The sequence below is a fragment of the Chamaea fasciata genome, unplaced genomic scaffold (genome assembly GCF_029207755.1).
Source record: "Chamaea fasciata isolate MVZ Bird 193981 ecotype frontalis unplaced genomic scaffold, bChaFas1.0.hap1 SCAF_1, whole genome shotgun sequence".
In the NCBI taxonomy this organism is placed as follows: Eukaryota; Metazoa; Chordata; class Aves; order Passeriformes; family Sylviidae; genus Chamaea; species Chamaea fasciata.
The window spans coordinates 149,487,363-149,508,624 of NW_027094086.1; the positions used below are offsets into that span (position 1 = coordinate 149,487,363).

The following is a 21,262-nucleotide window of genomic DNA, read 5'->3' on the forward strand; positions in this document are numbered from 1 at the left end:
CTCATTTTCTGCTGGGCTTCACAGAAAGCTTGTGCTCCTGTGCTTCCAAGAATGTTTGTTTCTCTTCACTCCCAGGAACTGTAAAAATTATTTGATTTAGATTTCATGTTTTTATGCAGTGTTGTAAAATCGCCTCAGGGTTAAGTAACCCAAACTGGTATCAGAGCAATCCTTTGAGTGGGGGCTCTGGGTGCTGCCATCCTGACCTCAAATGAGCACTCTGCCAGTTAATTAATACTTTGTTTTAATTGTTCTACCATGCTGCTCTGACCTGGTCCTCAGACAGGGCTGTTTATCACAGAAGTTTCCTTTTCAAAGGTCACAGACACCACAATGAATCCTTCGGGCAAAGGGCTGGAAAACACTTTTATGTACAATCAGGAATAACGAGATGTGATTAAGGAGAATGATGATTTCACAAACAGAAGTAGAAATTTCAGAGAATTTGTAGAGTGGACGTGGTATTGGACACCTCACTGGGCACTTATTGACTCCACAATTACAAAGTGTAAACAGCAGAAGGTCAGTAATAGCAGTGGTGGCAAAATAGAAGATAAATTCTGGATGGATTGTAATCAAAGCAGCACATCATCACTGTGCTCTGTGCAGCTAGAACAACCTGCATGCAAATCAGCAGAAATTATGATTAAAGTCTGGCAAGAAGAACTCGGGGATGTCAGCAGGTCATGAACTGCCAACCTGCAGCAGTGGAGGAACTGATCATGTTTAGAGAAAAGAAATTTCAAAAAATCAATAGGAAAACTAATTTGATCAGTGTTTGAGAAAAAACATAAGCCATTCAGATAGGAAGGAGAAAGGGAAATGAAAAAAAAATATATCAATAATAATAATATCTCAGTCTCTGAACAGAACAATGCAGAAGTGGAAACAGAAGTGTGAAGACAGTCAGTAGAAACTAAGAAAATATTCATAGAAGCAATTGTAACAGCAAGGAGGATGCTTACACAAGACTAGGGAATGCTTTTCAGCAAAAAAAAACCCATAAATGAAATGCATACAGCAACAAACACAGGTGATTTACTTCTATACATAAAATAGTGAGTGAGAAAACTTTAATTTCTTTAGAAAATCAGAAGAACTTCAGCAATGTGCACTCTGGTGTTTCAAATGGAACATGACAGATCAAAAGAAGTGAAGACAGTGACAGGACAAGGGGGAAGCGCTTCAAATTGAAATAGAGTTGGTTTAGATTGGATATTAGGAGGAAACTCTTCCCCGTGAGGGTGGTGAGGCACTGGAACAGGGTGCCCAGAGAAGCTGTGGCTGCCCCTGGATCCTTGGAAGCGTCCAAGGCCAGGTTGGATGGGGCTTGGAGCAACCTGGGGTAATGGAAGGATAACTCTCACTCATGAAAACTTCCTTTTTGTCAAAAATCAACCAGCTGAATTTTTTTTATAAGCTTAAGCACCCCCACTCTCTGATGTGACAAACTTTGAAAACACCCTATCTCTCCACAGCCTTGGTTATGAAAAACTGAACTAACTCAGGTATTTATTGAAGATTTTTTTCCTGTCATGGCCTTCCAGAGCATCAGCCAGTGGTTGCTACATTGAGAATCTGGTATTTCCCATGAACTGAAGCTGCTCTGGCCAAATTCTCTGTAAAGAAGAGAAACAAGGTGTGAAGGGAAGAATGACTTGGTTTGTGAAGTCCTCTGAAAGAGTCAGTATGAGGACAAGGGAGATCCAGTGGACAACCCTCTGAAAGGAATTCAAATTCCAAACTCCAAAGGTTCCCATAGAAATTTGGCCGTAGCAGGATTGAAGGGAAGAGCTCTATGCACAAGAACACAAGGGAAAAAGGCCAGGAATATGTGTCTATATATATGTATATATACAGATAAATTCTGATTTCTCAATGGAAAGAGGCTACCAGCAGATCTGTGCTGTTTCACACAAATCTCAGTGATCTATAAAAGTGATTGAAGAACAGGCTGACAGATTTTTAGAGGCATCAAACTGCTCAGAGCAGCAAAAATCAAGACTGATTGCAAAGAGCTGTCCAGGGAGTGAGTGATCAGGCAATAACCTGGCACAGGAAATCACCTGATGCGAAGGTAACACCACGGGGGAGACAAACAATCTCAGCTTTACATGGAGAGTTATGAGCTCTGGGAGTTTTCATTCACAAAAGAAATGCTGGAATTACACTCACTGGCCCCCTGAAAACCTCATCTCAGTTCCCGGCAGAATAAAGGAAAAAAAAAAAAAAAAAGCTGGAATTACTGAGAAAGAAAATAAACCAGGCAAGAGGATGCTGATGTAAAAATCCATTTATGTGGTCACACCTTGATTACTGGAGCCAGCACAAAAATGCTGCATCTTTAGTGAGCAGCACAGCACAAAGACCACTTGGCTATCTGTGGTTTTCTCTCCTGAGCAAAATTCCACGCTGAAATAAGGACCCTTAACTCCTCTACTTGTCATCCAGGAATCTCAAAGCAAGAGAGGATAATTTTTGAATAGATGATTTAAAAATAGGTAATCATTGAAGTGGCTTTATAGCTGGGGAAGCTGAGCTTTGAGCAGCAATCTATGTCATTCAAAGTTAAATAAATGATGAAGGCAGAGGCAGAAGTGAACTTCAGGTCCTCCCCCACCTCATACACCCACCCACTGCAGCAGCCCATTGGCTGTAGTGAATTATTTTCAACCAGACACAAAAAAAACCCAGAGGTTGCAAAACTGTTCAGTTCTCAAGCACAAGAGGGGAAAAGAATCTATTAAAGCTGAATGAAAAATTTTGGGGAAAAAAAATTGATCTGCCTGTTTGAAAAATTACAAATTTGAAAAATTACAAATTTACACAGTCTTAGCTCTGAGAAATATTGCAGAGCAGTTCACAGCTGGGGTCAATTCACAGCAGAAGATACTGAGGGGGAAAAGCAGCTCAGGTAAGTGCCTCTGCTGCCTCTTCTCTGAGTTTTGTCCTCTGGTCCTGCTGTGTTTTCGTGGTTCACCAATCCTTTGGCAGTTTTACAACTAAAATTGAACATAAGAAATGTATTTTCCTTCATAAAATCAGAAGGAAATTCACTTCCCTGGCACTTTTTTTCAACCCTTTGCCCCTTCTTTAGATTCAGAGAGGGGTGTGTGATTAAAACTCAATTATGTTACTTTGAGAAAAAAGACCAGAATTAAAAATTCTCAATGTGCTCATTTGAAGAGAAAATACCTAATAGAGTGTGTTTTTGTAGTGCTATCAGAAATTAAATTTCAAAGCATCCAGTGTGCTCAATTATTAGTTCTCTTGTGGGATATGTACAAGTCAAAATCCATTCAGGAATGAAACAAACAAAAAAAAGTTGATTACCTAAATTTTCTCCCTCAGATGTTTTGTCAATAAAAACACAGGTTTCTTGCCCAATATACAGAATCAGCATTTATATCCAGTTGCATTTTTTTCTGAAAATGTCTCTGAAATAGTTTCCCTCTTTTCAGCCCAAGTCAATCTCTAAGCTCCTTCTACAGACAAGTAGAAAAATCAATCCATCCATCAATCAATCAAACAACTCCACTGCCTCATTCAAAGATTTTGTACCCAAGATACAACACATTAATGCGATCTGGAGATGGATTTGAGGGCTGCTGCCATGATCAAAGGCCTTTCTTAGGCCAATCTTTATTTCCCAGTGAGGTTTAGAGCTCCTGCATGACCTGTTCCTCGTGTTAAACCATCCTGTGCTGCAACAGCTCAGTGCATAGAGGTAAGAAACTGAGAAATCAAAACCAGTGGAAATAAATTTTGACAGAAAAAATCCTTAAAAATAACATTTAAACAGAATTGCATCTTTAGAAGCAAGTTTTAGCCCTCTAAGAATATTCAGCACTCTAATCATATTGCCACTGGTCGGTGCAATGATGCTTCTGGAATACACAAAGATGTGTCCAGGAGGTAACCAAGGCTCACCTGAGCTGGACACTGAGCTCTTGGCTCTTCACTCAGGTGGGTGAAGCCAATTTTAACTGTTCCAAGTGGAGTGTTCCCAGGTGCACAGGAACTGCAATTTCATGGAGTATTTACAATCTCAGCTTTTAGTGTTAGTCCTTTTTAGGAAATAGTATTAATTTCTTCATGTAACATTTCTGTCTCTTTATTTTTCCAGCAGATGCCTGGGATAGTTGTCTCACAGAATTATCTAGAATGGTTTGGTATGGAAGGGACATTAAAGCCCATTCTGTACCACCCCCTGCCATGGGCAGGGGCACCTTCCACCATCCCAGGGTGCTCCAAAACCCTCTCCAACCTGGCCTTGGACACTTCCAGGGATCCAGGGGCAGCCACAGCTTCTCTGGGCTTCCTGTGCCAGGGTCCCACCCTCACAGGGTAGAATTTCTTCCCAGTATCCCATCTAAATCTACTCCCCATCATCTTCACGCCATTCCCCCATGTCCCATCAGGACTGTGCCCTGTCCTGTCTGTTCTTTCACCAAACACAGCTGCAGCTCCATTTCGATTCCTCATTAGTTCAAACCCAGCTCGTGAGGGGTAACTGAGAGAGGTCACAGAGTTGTCCTGTTTTGGAAATCCCTGTGTTTTCCACTTGTGGTGACCACTGTTCACTGGAGGGAAGAGGAAGGCAGCACTTTGTCCCATCTGTGCCAAGGCAGAGACATAATCGCATCTGAGGGTGGTGATGCCTGGCTGTGCTGCCCTGAGCACATGGCAGATGTCAAATTCCAGTGCTCTTAATCCAGCTCTTTTCACAGCACCCTTGAAAGGGTCAGTGACTCCAATAACAGCAAGTGATGCTTCAATTATTATCCACAGTTTGAATTTATTCACGTAAGGATCAAAAGAATGAGCGTGTCAAGTGGCTTTAAGACACCGTGGAGTTGTGGGCTTTAAATAGGAACACTCCAAAAGTGAACTGACAGTTCAAATAAAATAAAAAACAAAAAAAAAGCAGGGGAACAGATTTTAGGAATCGGGAGCTTTCAGAGTTGCTGTTTAGATTTTGTTTGCAGAGGGATGCTTTCCTCTCCCAGCAGTGCTTTCTGAGGGGAATAACCCTAAGGTGAGGGGAGGAAGGGCTCACCCGTGTGTTACTTCCGTAAATTCTATCAGCTCCTTTCTGCTCCACAGTGCAATTACTGCTGTTATCCCATTAGTGTGATTATTAGTGCTGTTATCAGCACTCATTAGTGCTGTTATCTCATTAATGCTTTAATTAGGGCTCAAGTGCAGGCCGGCCATGTTAGGAAGGTTCAATTCCCAGTGTCAGGTCTGGGCTCTTCAGTCACGAGCCCAGTTTAGAGGGGTCTCAAGGCTGTTCCAAATTAGAGGCAGATATAATGACCTGTACAGAAAGTGGTAGCCCCCAGCTATACCTTCATCTTCTGGTCTCTTTGGGGTGTTTAAATATTTACACTGCTGTTCTGAGGAGAAAAAAAGCCATTTTCATGACTCTGCGGTATCTGTCAGAGATGCTACCCAATGATTTTACAGATCCTGTGGACTAAAGGAGTTACAGAAAATGCAGAGTCACAGATTTTCAGGCAATGATGTGAAAAGCAAGTGCTCCAAGAATCACAAATCTCCCACCTTGTGTTGACTAAATAGGATTTATTTGTGAGGGAATCTCTGTATCAGTGAGGTCAATTCACTGTCAGGCTCTTCCCAGTTTTGTGATGGCTCCCTCAGCAACACAAGTTTTATTTTGTATATCCCACCCATTGCTATTTCTCTCCTGAGAACATAAAGAAAAGAATTTTTACATAAAAATATCCTCCTATTATGTTTTGTTTTTTTTTTTTTTCTCTTTTCAGGTGACTTTTTAGCTGTATTTTAACAATTAACACAGAAATGAACTCTCTGGCTCTCAGGACACACACTCAGATCAGCTGCTCTGCAACACAGAAACTTTTTTTACCCTGAATCCCATGAACAGGGCACTGACAAGGTGAGAACATGAGGCTCCCTAGCCTGGAGGAAGCTGCCAGTGGTGCCTGTTCAGGAGGATTTGTACCTTCCCCGTGGGGGCTGGAGTGACATAAGGGACAGCTCCAGCAAACCTTGGTTCCCTAAGAGAGGGGAACCCACTGAGCCCTGGGAATTCACTGTTGGTTCATCCGCCCGGAAGAGCAGAATCATTTTTTTCAGCTTTGTCCTTACTAACAGCTAATACTTTCCATCCACACTCAGTTTTGGTTTGTTTTTTTTTCTGGGAAAGCACCACTGTGCTTCAGCTGAAGGCTCAGAATGGGTTATGAATGAGCTCTGCCTACTCTTGGTTGGCACAAGGGATGGAGTGTTGGGTAAACAGATAAACAGCCTGGTAAGCGTGGGCAGCACTGGGAAGGAAACTTCACAACAGGAAATCCAGAAACAAACACACAGCAGTGATGGTGATGTAGAAAATGGAGATTGCTGTGCAAGATGCAATTCCTGACCATGATTATTACATTTTTCTAATTAATGTGTGTGACAGAACTGCTATTGTTTTCATGAGCCCCCAGTGGATGAACAGATATTGTAATGCACACCCTGGCTTGGAACGTCTTTCCTTCCTACCTCTCAGAACCTTGTACGAAGGCAAAGCACTGCAGACAAAGGAGGAAAAAACGGCAAAACCCAAAGGAACAGCCAAAACCCCAATGACATCAGTTCCTGCAGCGTTATCTGCTGTAGCCACTTCAGAGAACACCTGAAGATGTTTGGCCTTGTTTGCGTCTTATTTTCCATAAAAGCAGATGTGGAAAATGACAGATCTCCTGTCATCAAATTTCCTCTCACTGAGAGATGGCAGTGTCCTCCCACCCACATAAACACTTACCAGGAGAACAAGGATCACTGGCCCTTGGTAGATGTAGTCAATATATTTCCCTGGCTCTTTTCCAAACCAGCACCTGTAAGAAACAAAACAAATAAGAAAACAATTTGTAAATGTAAATTCACTTCTTTTAGACTGCAATGAGAAGGACATTATAGAGAGGTGTTCCTTTACTCACTGTATTGTTTAATATATATAAATAATCAGCAAGTAATTGAATTTTCTGCTGCACATCACCTGTTGTTGGCACAGATCTGAGCCCCACTTTCCCCTCCCATTAAAATATTTTTGTTCCCTCTATGGTTTTGGCTACTGCCTGTGTAAATATTTACAAGAAATATGAGAACCTGCCATAAGAAGGATGGAGGAAATGTCTGAGAAAGGGATTAAAGAAATATTCTGTGCAAGAGAAAAAAACCCGTTATCCACTGCAGTGCCCAGAGACACATTCCACAAAGCAAGGGCTGTTAATTAAAGCAAATGACTCAAGTTGCATGGAAATGCTGTCTAAATAAAACACTGAGTGGATAAGGAGTCATCCCATTGGCTTTGATTGAATCTGGGGACCACTGGGGACTCTGACGCGCTCAAAAACCATGTAGATGTGACACTTGGGGACACGGGTTAGTGGAGGACCTGGCAGTGTTGGGTGAGTGGCTGGGCTCCATGATCTGAGAGGGGCCTTTCCCAACCTTAATGACTCGATGGCCACCCAAGCCAGCAGAGAGAACCAAATTCCTGCTCCAACAGCCCCTTCCAAACTGTCTGGGACAACCGAGAATGGGCTGGGAAATGGACTCAGGTGAAGTGAAATCACAGGTGAGCTGAGTGGCCTCAGAGCAGAGGAGAGCCTGGACGTGCCTGGGGAGGTGGTGGAGTCACCTTCCCTGGATGTGTTTAAGGAGAGACTGGCTGTGGCACTTGGGGCCAGGGTTTAGTTGAGGTGTTAGGGCTGGGTTGGACTCGACGATCTTGGAGGTCTCTTCCAACCCAGTGGTACTGTAAGTCTGTGTTACACGTGACCGAGCGTTGCCTTGACTTCCACTGTGATTCCAAGTGTTTTTCTCCCTGCTGTGTTACACCACAAAAGAGCCCTGTGATTTCACAGCAACCCACACGGACACTCACTTCATCCTCTGCACTGAGAATAATAAATCCATTCTGTTTATGTTGGTAAATGAATGAGAGACTGAGCTCAGGTCTGAACTCACACCATTCCATTTTCCTTGGGGTAGTTTTGGTCCAGGCCAAAAACTAACCAAGCCCAAAACTATTCCTGGGGAACAAATCTGGAGCTAGCAGGAGCCAGAGGACATTCCCAATAGTCCACAAACTGCAGCTCTCCTCATTTTGGAGGCCAAGAAGGTTTAATAATACCTTCTGTGAATTATTCCATGCTGTTTGGAAGTCGAGCCCCAGGAATTTATCCAGGCCCAGCTAATTTAGTATTACAGATACAGCCATGGGGTCTGGATCCAGGATTCCACCGAGCAAAGACAGCTTTGCATTCATAATTCCTTAAGGCTTAGATCACTGGAGCTCCAGATCCCTTAGGAAGTAGATCTTGGAGTTCAAGAGTCTGAGAGTTTTCTTCCCTGTCATGGATACCCCATAACAAGTCTATACAGCAGAAGTTATGCCTTCCCCATGTTTGCTTTGTGAAACAGATAATTTAGTGCCATTGGAGCCATGGAAACGAGGGTAATTCCAGTGCCAGGGAGACCACAGAGCCACATTTGCACTTTTACAAGCAGCAAGATGTAAAAGGGATTGCCTCAAAGAGGTTGGAGACTGTAAGACACAACCTCAGGAGTCCAGGGGAAGTGAACTGAGGTTAGGAAAGCTCTGGTTCAGGTGGGATCCTTGTGGATCACACCACGCCCTCAAAGCCCCTCTCCAAAATGTGTTTGCTAGAACAGGAGGAGCTGCTTGCCCACTGCAAGATGACCTGAGTGGACAGGAGTGTTGAGGTAGGCAGCTGGAATCAGGAGCACAGTTCAGTACCTCACAATTATTTGCCTTTTCTTGGCTCAATGCCTACATCCTTTAAGTTCCAAATGAATGAGGGAGCTTTGAATGCTTTAGAAATGTGAAGGATGTCTGCAATTCCCTGGTGCACTGGCTGAAAATGAGTGTGAATTGATAATTTTGCAACTCATCTTCCAAAATTTGGGCCTCAGAGCAAGACTTGGAATGAAGTACTTCCTCCAGCCAAGTTATCATCCAAGAATGATCCCCAGGGCAGCCTTAAATGAATGAAAATGTGTTTTTGAATTTCATTTTTTTAAATGTAGCTGGAAAGACATGAAAAAAAAAATAAATCACAAGATATGCCAGGGCAGGAAACAAATTTCTCCAGAACTTGCAAGATCTACATTTGAGAGAAGACTTTGAAGGGTATTTTGGGAGAATTATTTTTTACTGCCTGAAACTCAGAGAACTAAGGGCAGCAAAGAGTTCCTGGGAAGCTGGCTGCTCCAGCAGAGGGACTAATACAAAGCAGACTGAGGCATGTGGCAGAACTAAGTGGGCTAGAAAAAGTCAGCAAAGAATTTGGAACTGAGCTGGTAGAGCACAAATGAGGTTCCAGGGCAAAGGCTGCTCGTTGCTCTTTGGAATTTAAATGTTGCTTAGCTGGAAGACCAAAATGCTGGAATTTATTATCTGAAGTCCAGTATTAGACCAAGGTTGTGAAACAAGGTTGTGGCCAAAGACAGACTCTGCAACACAGGACCCTCCAGGGGACTTGGTGCTCCAAGGTTCCTTTTGTAGGTAGTGGAGAAAAAAAATCCAAACAGCTTTTTTAGGTCTGTGTTTATCTTATTAGGTTATAAACCAAATCTATTACATTGTAATCTAAATATTGCAATTACATCATTTGAGCAATGCCGAGAGGAGACAGTTATTTGCCAGAAACATTATAAATGTCTGCAATTGATTAGCAATATTTCATATTTAGAGTCTTAACTGTTCCAGCTAGGACTTTTATCTAAGCTGTTGCAAACTGTTCTGCCAATCATCTGATCTCTTACTTAAAATCCAACACAAGCCATTGTTCCTGCAGTAAAATAATTTTTTTAAAACCAAAAAGAGAAACTTAAATCACTGACAATTATTCGGTGCATGTCTGATAATTATTTGGTGCATCTATGTGGAATAAAAGCTGTTTTACCACTTTTCAATTCTTTTTTTTTTTTACCTCTGTAAGGATAAATAAACACCCCCTGAATATTGGAGAGGACAATTTAGGAAGACAGTTGTGATAAGACTCAGATATGTAAGACACATTTCTGTTGAACAGCCCTGAATATTCTTCAGGGCTCTTTGACAGTTCTTTACATAACCAAACCCACTACTGGTTTTATCACTATTGTTAATTAGATCCGCCTAATGTTCTTCCCCTTAACAAATTCCCATTAATGAAATTACTGCAATAACTCTTACTAACTTGTGTGTGTTTTTTTAAATTGAGATTTAACAGGAGGGTTTTTTTTCAGAATTGCCATATTTTGCTAAAGAACTGATAAACCCCAAACAGGATATTTGCCGCAGTACCAATTCCAGCTGCCTCACTGTGCGGAAAATGATCTCTATTAAATACAAAGATCAAAAAGTTAGGAAGTTTGTGGAAGCATTTTCTTAACATTCTTTCTAATTTGAGCTTTTAAACCACGATGAGCTACACAACCTGAACCCCAGCTAAACCTCCAAACCACCTCAATGGACACTCAGACAGAGAAAGAGGAACTTCCCATTTTTCCTGAGTTTTGGGCAGTCCCAAAAAGTCTTGGAAGCTGCAGGCGATTCCATGTTTGCTGCCTGTGTCCAGCTGGCTGGGTCTGACCTCTTGGGAGCAGCACAATTCCCCCAGTGCCCACGACAAATGGACAAAAGCTTTGGCAAGGAGCAAAGTCAGAAGCCTGGGTTTTAGAAGAGGAACTTCCAGCTGTTTGAAGAATTAGTGGATGAGATTCCCCCTGGGAACTTGTCCTTAGGGACAGAGGAACGGATCAGACCTGGCAGCTCTTTAGGGACATTTTTCTTCAAGAACAAGAGCTCTCCAATCCCACGTGTAAGAAATCAGGCAGGACAGGCAGGGACTGGGCAAGGACCAGCTCCTCAAAGAGAGGAAGAGGGAAATGCACAGCCAGTGGAAGCAGGAATATGTGACCTGGGATACCTTCTTTTATCTAAAACCAAGTTTTTATTAGTGTTTTATTACAGCTGTTTCAGTCAAAGTCATCTTATTTTTAAGAAAAAAACCCTGAAACTTTGCAAGTTAGATAAGCATATTTTAACAACACTTAGGATGCTTTAAAATTAAACAATACTTAATATGAATAAATTTTGGCAAAAGAATCTTAAATTATATTAACTTAATAAACCTTACATGTAATAAAATTGTAAATTAATATGGTTTGGATGTGTATTCATTTCCTAATTTGTTTCGAGAGCCACACAAACATAAATACTAACAGCACTTACTGTTCATTTTCATAATACAGCTTGCCAATGGCCCAGGCAATGATGATTGGACAGGGAATACCTGCAGGAGCAAAAAAATATTTAGGAGTTAATCATGGATGGATGGATGTGTCCATGGTACCAAAGTAAATTCAGATTTGTGTGAGCAGAGTCTGAGTTAATGAATGGGAGACTCTGAATAATAGTGGTCCTATCTTGGTCTGCTTGAGACATCACAAGTGCTAAGATCTTTTAATTTAAAAATGAAAAAAAAATATTATCTCAACAAAACTTTAGTACCAGTAAGGGAAATTAATAAAAATATTAAGAAGCAAACACATAAATACCAATATTTCCATACAAGTGACCAGAAGAATTTTGGCTGACTTAAAGGCAGTTTTGGTCCCTTTTCATCTTCCTGCAGCTGATACAGCAGAATCTTAAAAGACAATACTTGGAAGTGGGTGTTTGGGTTTTTATTTCCCAGACTCCAAGAAACTTGTAAACATATTGGGATCTCTAAATGAAGCACAATTTCAAAACTTTCAACAATTTTTTTGAGTTCAGTGTTCCTTATGGAACAGGACTGCAAGAAAGAATAGCTTGACATCTTGTAGTATCAGAATTCCTGTTTGGTTTTTTGTTTTTTGGTTTTTTTTTTCCTCTTTCTGAAGGATCCAGATACTTTTAACTTTACACACATCACTGCACTCCCTAACAAGTGTTTTTGTTAGGCCTTCCAAACCAGCTGGTTTAAAGGGGATTTGCTGGAGGAGGAACCTGGAAGGGAGGAAGAGTAAATGGTAGTGGCCTCTTGACTCACACTCAGGCAAGGACCAGACCGATGTCGAAATTAAAAGGGGAGATTTTTTTCCCTCTCCATTGCCCCTTTAACTTCTCACCTCAGGAAATCCCAAACAAGGCCAACCTCACCAGCTCCATCCCCCCTTCCAAACTGCAGGTCCATGTCTCTCTGAAACCACTGAAATCACCCAGGTGAGTGCCTGGACAGAGCCCCAGTGACTCTCATGAGTATCTGCTTCTACCCCAGTGAGAGCAACAAGACTTAAACCCTCATGCAGGAGCAGAGCTGGGTTTGTCTCTAACACAAATTCTTCTCTTTTAACCTCCCATTTGCTGCCCCTTCCATGGGAAATTGAGGCCTTAAAGAGATGGAAAGAGAACCACAACACGGAGGGGATGGGGCTGAGTTGCTGAGGGGTTTAACCTCAGCAAGAAGCACAGCAGCTCTGATCTCCTGCTCATCATCCCTGGTGGCTCCTGTGCCCTTCAAATGATGGTGTTTTGTTTCATCCTGCTCACCACAGACTCAAAGGGTCTGGTGCACTCATTTCCCCATGTTCTTGTCAGGAATGGACAGAGAAAATGGAGCCATGTCCTCTCTCCTGAAGGAAAACATTTTACTTTTCCTTGTTAAGTGAAGAACAGGGATTTGAGAATAAGACTGGTAAACAAGTGTGTATGAGGGGGCAGAGCAGAGCCAGAATGCCCTCCAAGGGTGGCTGGAAAGGTTTATTCAGCTCACAGCACTCCTACATGAGTTATGAGAGACCCAGAGGATTCTGACAGAGGTAGGGAGCGAAAACACCAGGGATCAAACCAGTCTGTAAGAAGCTGATTTTCCAGTTTGCTGAGACAATTGAAAACTGCTGGGGAAAAGATTGAATCAACTCCCTAAATCAACATTTTCTTTCTACTACAACTCCTCTTTCCTCCCATTTGATTTTGGATTGAATGACATATTTTGTTTCAGTGGCTGTTTCTGCCTTCAGAACTGCAATCCAATTACTTCTGCAGAGAGGGAGAGGCACTTCTGAACAAAATGTCATTCTGCTTTCACAAAAAAAAAAAAAATTGGTAACTTTTTTCCACCTCTCTTCCTTCAACAGCAAGGAACTGCTAGATTCACTAGTTCTGTTTGACCTGAGATTTTCATCCAAGTGAACAAACTGCCTGCATGGGGTTTGTCCTGCCAAACATCTCCTGGCTGAGTTTAAAACATGGAGATGTTGGCTGGGAATGACCTCTGAAGGTATTTGCTCCAATTTCCTGCTCTGAGCACAGCTACCAACACTCACCCACCTCAGCCAGGGCTTAGCCTGGCTGAATTTTTAATAACCCCAAGGTTAGAGGTTTCACAGCTTTTAAGTCACATGTTTCAGTCTTCCACCATCTCCTGGCACATTTTCTGTTTTCTTAACATCCAACTGAAACCTCCCAGTCTGCACTTTACGGATATTGTCCCTTTTTATAACATCGGCTACTACCAAGCAGAATTTGGCTCCATCATCTTTGTAATTATCTTTCAAATCATTCCTGGTACCAAACAGATCCCTCCTCGTCTTCTTCCTTGCCAGATTAAAGAAGCTCAGCTCCTTCAGCCTCACATCACAGCTCATGTCCTTTAGATCCCTGATCCCATTTTCAGCTGGAGAATCTCCAGTTTTTCCACATCCCTCTCTAACCTCAGAAACCAAAACTGACCACAGGATCCCAAAGGCAGCTTTGCCACAGCTGAGCCTTTGAGTAGCCCCCAGGACAGTACAAAGATGATGTGTGACTCTTTGCTGAAAGCTGTTTTCTAGGAACAAAACCCTCAGCAGCTGCAGAGCTGGTCTGGCAGATAATGAGGCTCTTTTTCAAGTCAGCTCCTCACTTAGAAGTGTCTGTTCAGACTGAGTGGTCCAGATTTCACCCCAGGGGGATCTATAATACTTATTCTTGCCTCTCTTTGTCTTTAACAGTTTATTGTCAGCTACCCCAGAACACCAAAAGGTCACTTACACCATCCTATGAAGAGAAAGACCCATTTCCTCAGCTTATCTGTGGAGTAGGTCATCACTATGGCAGTGTGTAAGTAGCAGCCTTCCACAAACATCCAGAAGAAGTTGGTCACCACAAAATAATTGTAGACAGTGGTAATACATCGACACCAGGGCTGCAAAGGGAACAGAAAAGAATATTTTAAAATCACGGTGAGAACATTTAAAAGATTCTGTATGTTGTTATTCTCTTAAAAAAATCAATGGTGGAATTCATTCACGGGATGCAGATTTATCCTGGCTTGGAATCACAGTATTTTAGGTGCTGACAGGAACTCACAGATCCATCTGTGACTTTCTGCTGGGGCTGGCTTTGACCATAACATGCAGGATCTGCTGTATCTAAACCTGTCTGGAAAATTCAGGTTCCAGAAGAAGCCTCCAAGAGGAGCAGGTCATTTGACCACAGGTGAGCTGTGTCAATGTCACAGTCTTGCTTCATTTCCACTGAAGGGAAGAGGCATGACTGATATTTAAAGAAAAATAATACTTTAAAGTCATGTTTTCATCAGCCAATTTATCTCCTCTGTTCCTGACACTGGTGCTTCATTCTGTAAGTCACACCATGTCACGTGTCACCGCTGAATTTTGCCACAACCTCAACAGGAATGTTTTGTGTATCAGTACAGGCATCTCCCCAGTGATGAGCACAGCTATGGGAGGCACAATTAGCTCCAGCTGGGAATATCCCAGCAATAAATCACAAGGAGTTGAGGGTAATTTCCACAGTGCTGCTCACCTAAGTCTGGGAAAACTTCCTTCTTACCAAGCTGCCCTGAAGTGCAATCCCTGAAGACAACTCTAATTACCTGGGCTCTCTGCTATCACTGATTTTGGTCATTTTGGTCTCACCATTCTCCAGCCTTTTAATTAACTCTAGTGAAGTATTTGCAACTTTTACCCTCAGTTAATTTTATTTTAGCCTTCATGGACAGGAGAAATTGATGGTCTACAGACAGCCACCAGAGCAACAGATGCACCACCAAGCCCAGTAAAATTCTGAGGTTTAAGAATGTACTGGGCAAGAAGCACAGTTAAAAAAATGACAGCCCATCCACAAGTTATGATCACTTCTGCCTATTGAATGGAAATAAAAAGAAGAAATCTACTGGATGTGTTAACACTTTCATTTCTGTATTATTTCATTAATATTTGAAATTAAGTTTGGCCTCACCCTTAAAATAGGATTAAAGCCCAAAACAAGCAGAGGAAGCTGAAACATTTTGTTTTCAAAAGTTTGTTTAAACTGAATTTCCCTTCCCTTCCTTTCCCTTCCCTTTTTGTAAAAAAAGAATTATATCCAAGTCCATTTTTCCTGTGTCAGAACTAAGAAGAACTGGCCAGTGGATTGGGAGAATTCTGGGACAGATAGAGAAAATACAAATAATAGTGGTGAGATCTCCCCCTGCACGACTTCCATAAAGACCAGGATAAAATGAATTTTGAGTAAGTCCTCTGTGGATTTATTAATATTGAATAGTAAACTAAAATTGCATAGCTCATTAGTTCTCATCTTTCTGTTTATTTGACTGAGGACTCTTGATCCCCACATGTACCCACCATTAGGGTCCAGATAACTTCACCAATTCTTTCTTGATTTTTTTTTTTGGTAAGCATTATAAACTTGACGCCAAGTATTTCCACATCGATGCTTCTGTATCTGTTATTTGATCTCCACTGACCAGCACAGAAGAGATCAGAACAATAGCCAGAATAAATGACGTTCCTATTCATTTTGGTGGTGTTATTTTGACTGACTTATCCCACAATCACATAACAAAGTTATCACCAAGCTTGTATAAAGCACCTTTCCCAAAAAGGCTGCAGAGAAAAGATGAGTTAATGAAAACTGGGGCATGTGATGATCTGTCCTTATATTTGCAGATTTATATTTTCATTGTCACTTTGTGCTCACATTTTAAGAAGTATTTGGGTCCTGTCTCCAACAGATTTTTCCTAAATAACTGTAAAAATCTCAATAAAGATTTGCAGCATTATCATGAGAGCAAGTCACACAGCATGAAACTGTTGAGCATAAAGCTCATAAACTCCATCTTCTGGACTGTGAGACTGTCAGAAACACAGACAGAGCAAACACTGAATTAACAGAATTTACATTTTCTCAAAGGAGTGTCTGGGTGAATAATAATAGAGATTTATGCAGGGACATCTTTATGTGGGCACTAATGACTTCTGTTTGTTTTCCCAAAGCATGGGACTGAAGTTCAGATGTCAAATCTTAGATTTGAAGAGCTAATCAAGGATGATGAGTGCCCAGCTGACAATGAAATGAAGGGAAGCATGGAAATCTCTCTGAGCATGTAGATAAGTGTCCCTTGCAATATTTATACAAAGAAACTCAGCACCCCAACCCCCAGGGCAGGGCCCTGCCACCTCCCAGCACTCACTTCATTGCTCTCGTGGATGTTGTGATCTATCATTTGAAGCAGAAACCACATCACATTCCTCAGGATGAAGGTGGTGATCAAGTTCCAGTGGATAATATTCCGCAGGCATCTGATACTCCTGAGCAGGGAAACACATTGAAGTGAACATATATAGTGAATACACACGCACATCAGTAACTATATAAAACAAACGAGTAAATTCTGTTAATTGCACAGTTTATCCCCCCTGCAGTCCCTCTGTTACTCTGTGAAACAGCAAGTTTGTGTTTTTGCAAAGCCATGTACAACAATTTGTCTTGACAACACAACTGAATCGATTCAAGCAAGTGAAACAGGATCTAATGAAAAAAAAAATCAAACATTCAAACTGTCATTTCATCCTTGGTTATTAGTTTTGCTCCCCTTCCCTCCATCTCTAGAACAACTGGAATTGACAGAAAAGCCTCTGAACAACAAGGCTGCCCTGGAGGCTGCTGAGTTGCTCACAGAAGGAGATTTAGTGACAATTATTTGTGCTGGAGTGACAAAGCTGGAATGGTTTACATTTGGTTAATTCTTGAACAGGCTCACCTGTGTGAATTGGAATTAATTCAACAGGAGAGCATGAACTTCCTGGTTTTCAATCCTGGGCTTAGCTGGCTGTACCTTAAACAAGGCAGAGCTGCAGATCCTCCTTCATCAGGAAATATTTGTGTCTCTTTTTAGTCCCTCCCCAGCCCCCATTCAGGTGCAATGTAAATTACGAGCACAATGTAAAATATGAGCTACAGTAAACTGGGACACAGTGCCATAAAACAAAAGAGGGCACATCTGAAATACACTTGCTGCTGGAAATGGCTCCAGGAGGCAACCAGGGCATGATGCTATTGCCAGCAAACAAAGCATCACTGAAGCAAGACAGAGTTACTCGTGATAGGTTCAGTCATTTAAGACCAGAACATTTCTCTTCTGATTCTTTGTGAACCGGTAAAGGATGGCAAGTGCCAAGCTGCAGCGTTGCAGTTACAGAATCTTCAACTGAATGATCTTTTCTCAGCTAAAAGCAAACCACTCCGTTTATGAAAATCACTTCCACAGGGTTTCAAACAGCCAGAGCGCTTCCTGAGATTTGGCAGTGGCTGCATCAGGCTCCCTGCTTGCCAGGGAAGCTGCCAGATAATGTGGGACAAACACAGAAAGTGGCTCAAAGCTGCTCAGCTGGAACCGACTGATCTCACCCCAGGGACAGCAAAAAGAGACTCACAATCCAGTAACCGATTTTTTGTTGCCTCAGGTCTTTTGCACGGCAAACAAGCCACTCTTCTCAACAACAAACACAATTTTCCTCCTATAAAACACTCACTGTATTTTTCCTAAGACTAAATTAGTCAGTCTTAGGGCCAGAAGCAATTCTGTTGTGTCCTTCAACCTCACAAATCTCTCAGAGATTTCATGCAATTCAGCAAAAAAACAAACAGAAGACCTCCCACATCTGAGATACTTACAGAGAGACACTCAGAGGTGTAACCCTGCTAAGCCAGTGTTAAAATGGCCTCTGAGTTTAGCAACTCAAGCTGCCAGAACGAAACTGGTGTTTGGTTCTGAGCACCTCAGTGACTCACAGTGAGTTACTCTGGGGAACAAATATCCAGCTGCTCAGATCCTTTCTCTTTTATTTAAGCTACAAATTCCAAAACTGCTCTCGGACATGGCAGACACGTCTCACTCTGAGAATTTCACTTTTAACAAAAGGCTGAGGTTCAGGGTTTGGCTTTCAAAGAAATTGGGCAACCAAGCTGCCCATGCTGAGCCCCAGGAGACCTCCTGGCTCTGGAACATCCTGCTCAGGGCTGTCCCCTGTGGATCATCCTGCACTTAACGCTGGTCTTCACCTGCGTGTTTTATTCACTCCCTCCAGCTCAAGGATTAGCAAATGAAAGGGTGAGTTTGAAACATTGCTTCTAGGGGGAGGAGGAGGCAGGAGACTAAAACTAAGGAAATTCAGGTCAAACTGTGAGTTACTGAGATGAAATTAATTGCTTTTGAGAGCTCTAACAAACAAAATAGATCTGGCACACTTGCCACCTGAATGTATTTCTTGGCAAAGGTAAGATAAAGGAGTGGGAGGAGTGGGAGGAAAAAAAAAATCCTTGCTGCAGGCATCCATTTAGATATAGATATATTTAGATATTTTTTAGTGTAATCATCCCATATGCTTGAACATCACTAAATCTGGCTAAGGGAAATCTTATTGCCACAAGATTTACAGCAGGACATTGGACTGGACACACAGGCAAAAAGGATCAAATGAAGAATTGTAGATTTTTGGTTCATAAATGAGAGTTTTTCCCCAGGAAGATCCCAGTCATCAAAACCACACTGTCTTCTTTGTCTTAAGACAAACTCAGTGAACTTGATGGTCTCAAAGGTCTTTTCCAACCTTAACAATTCTATAGTTCTGTGTTTTAATCTAGTGCCTACATGATCTTTGCCCTCCTTCCTGCTTTTTGGTTCCTACTGGTTTTGATTTCTTTGCCCATCACCCTGCATCCTTCAGACTTTTGGTGATGTCTGTGCAGGACCCAGAGCAAAAGGGTCTGCTCTGTGTTGGAACCCCCCAGTCTTAACAGATGATTATCAGAACACTCCTTGTTTTCAAAAAGCCCTGTTTGTTGAGGGAAGGTGTGTTCCTGGTGTAAAATTAAGTAAAGTATAAATGTGGCCAGCAGCTGGAATTGACCAAACTGAAGCCTGAAGCTTTGGCTTCGGACATGAAACAGGGACAGTTGGCTCTCTTGTCCCACTGCCTTTTGCAAAAGTCGTATTTTGGGTAGAAGTAACCCCACACCACTGCCTCATTCCCTTTTGGAGACTCTGGGTGTGTGGCTTGGACGGTAAATAGGTGCTTTCACTGCTAAAAAGTTTCCTGTCTTTGGGGCTAAGAGAGCCATGAAAGATAATCAGAGATGTCTGAAAGTGTCACAGACTTTCTTAAATAACTCAGGCAGTGATGTGACCCCAGGCACAAAATGGTTTCAACCTTTTCCCTTTTCTTTTTTTTTTAATTGTTTTTCCCCTTAAATTTTGTTTTAATAAAAGTCCCAACTGGACACTGAAAGTTTGTTATTGTTCACAAAGAGCCCTGAGCCCATAGTTCTGCCTCCTAACTACCACCAGCACAGAAATCACAGTGGCAGTAATGCAATTCACAGCCAAGGGCAGGGAAAGCTCGAGAAACAACTGTGTCAGGTTTATAGTAGGGAGGGAGAATCTGCAGGATAATAAAGTGCATGGAGGCTGCAGGGCACAGCAGTGCAAGGCTGCAGTCGATGGAACAGGGGAACAATCTCTTGGCAGCCACCTGAGAAAGCTGCTCTCATTCTCAGGCACTGCTGCTGGGTGGAATTATTGTAATTTAGTAGGTGTAAAGCATCTGGAAGGATAACGAGGAAAGGGTCTCCTCATTCCAGGCTTTATTCACATGAGACTGCTCTGCTGGGCTCAGGAGCTCACCCTGGGCACAGAATTCATCTCTGCAGCCAGGCTGGAGTCTGAGGTGGGCACTGAATGAAGGACATTTCCCAAACTGGGCAACAAAAGTGCTGAACAACAGGAGACCTGCAGCACAGCTAATGCTTGCTGGAAGGACAAAGCTGACCTTGTCATACTCATTCATCTCAAAGCCTGAGGAAAAAAAAACCTCAGAATACTCACAGGAGTCATTTATCCTCCACAGGTCTTTTCCTGGCTCTTTGCAGATAGAAGGTAGCTGAAATTTATGAGCCTTAATTTAAATGTAAATACTCCTGTTATTCATGAAAATGACCTGTCCCATTTTGAAAACTTTAAACACTCCTATCAGTCTTCTATGACAAGGAGCTCCACAGCTCCTTTCTCCTTGATAAATTACTGGCTTGGCTCTGTGGAGTGGAAAAGTAACCAAGCCTGTGCTCCAGGAGCAGCAATAACTGCCCTCACAGACAGCACAGGAAAGGAATATTCCTATGATGCTGCTACTGGCAGGAGGTGGAATTTCAACACATTAAGCTGTGTTACAAGTTGGTGAATTGAGTTTTTCTGGAGGCACAGGCGTTGGCATGAATTCCCTCAAAATCCAGAGGCTCAGAAATTTGGGCTTGTTCTTACCTCAGGAGGGGGATATCACAATCTGGGGGTAGTGGCAGTGGAACATGAAAAAAAAAAGAGAACACAGAGAGCAGAGAGCTGCCTCTCAAGAGGGAAAGAGTCACGGGGGAGAGGGGAGAAATGGGAGCTGAGGAGACTGGGTGCTGAACTGCTGCTTCAGACACAATTACACCACTGCTGGGAAGGAATTGTGACTTAGAGAGCCATTCAGAGCTCCTCAGCCCAAAGGATCCGATGACAGAAGGTTTCCTATTCATCTTCATGTCAGGTAACATCACTTATGCCATTTCCACTTGTTTTACAAGCCTTGATGTGTGCTGAACGGTGCAGGAACAGCAGCACAAATCACCCCAGAGATCCTGAAGGCTGGCACATCACAAGACACCACAGACTGAGGCTACAGGCTTCTACTGAGGAGGAATTAATTATTTCCTGTATTTCCTTCCTACTCTAATCCTTTTCAGACAAAAATCACTGGTCAAAGCTTTGGCTGGACTCTTCTGCTAGTTCTTCCCCGGTGTGTGGGTCTGAGGATGGATGGAATAGAGAAGCTGCAGCAATTCACTCACCACAGACTTAAAGATTGAAGTCAGAACATAAATAAGAACTTCATGTTCACTCAGACCAAT

General features: G+C 42.3%; 1 protein-coding gene across 4 annotated transcripts in view; it reads right to left on the bottom strand.

Annotated features, from left to right (window-relative positions):
* CRHR2 (corticotropin releasing hormone receptor 2) overlaps positions 1 to 21,262 on the bottom strand; it is a 138,918-nt gene that overhangs the window by 25,626 nt on the left and 92,030 nt on the right. For all 4 annotated transcript variants that reach the window (XM_066201645.1, XM_066201654.1, XM_066201664.1 and 1 more), the window contains 4 exons: positions 16,509 to 16,626; positions 14,063 to 14,216; positions 11,279 to 11,339; positions 6,797 to 6,869 (listed from right to left, as the gene is read on the bottom strand). In XM_066201645.1, the coding sequence (XP_066057742.1) occupies positions 6,797 to 6,869; positions 11,279 to 11,339; positions 14,063 to 14,216; positions 16,509 to 16,626 (406 nt within the window). The remainder of the gene's footprint in view (positions 1 to 6,796; positions 6,870 to 11,278; positions 11,340 to 14,062; positions 14,217 to 16,508; positions 16,627 to 21,262) is intronic.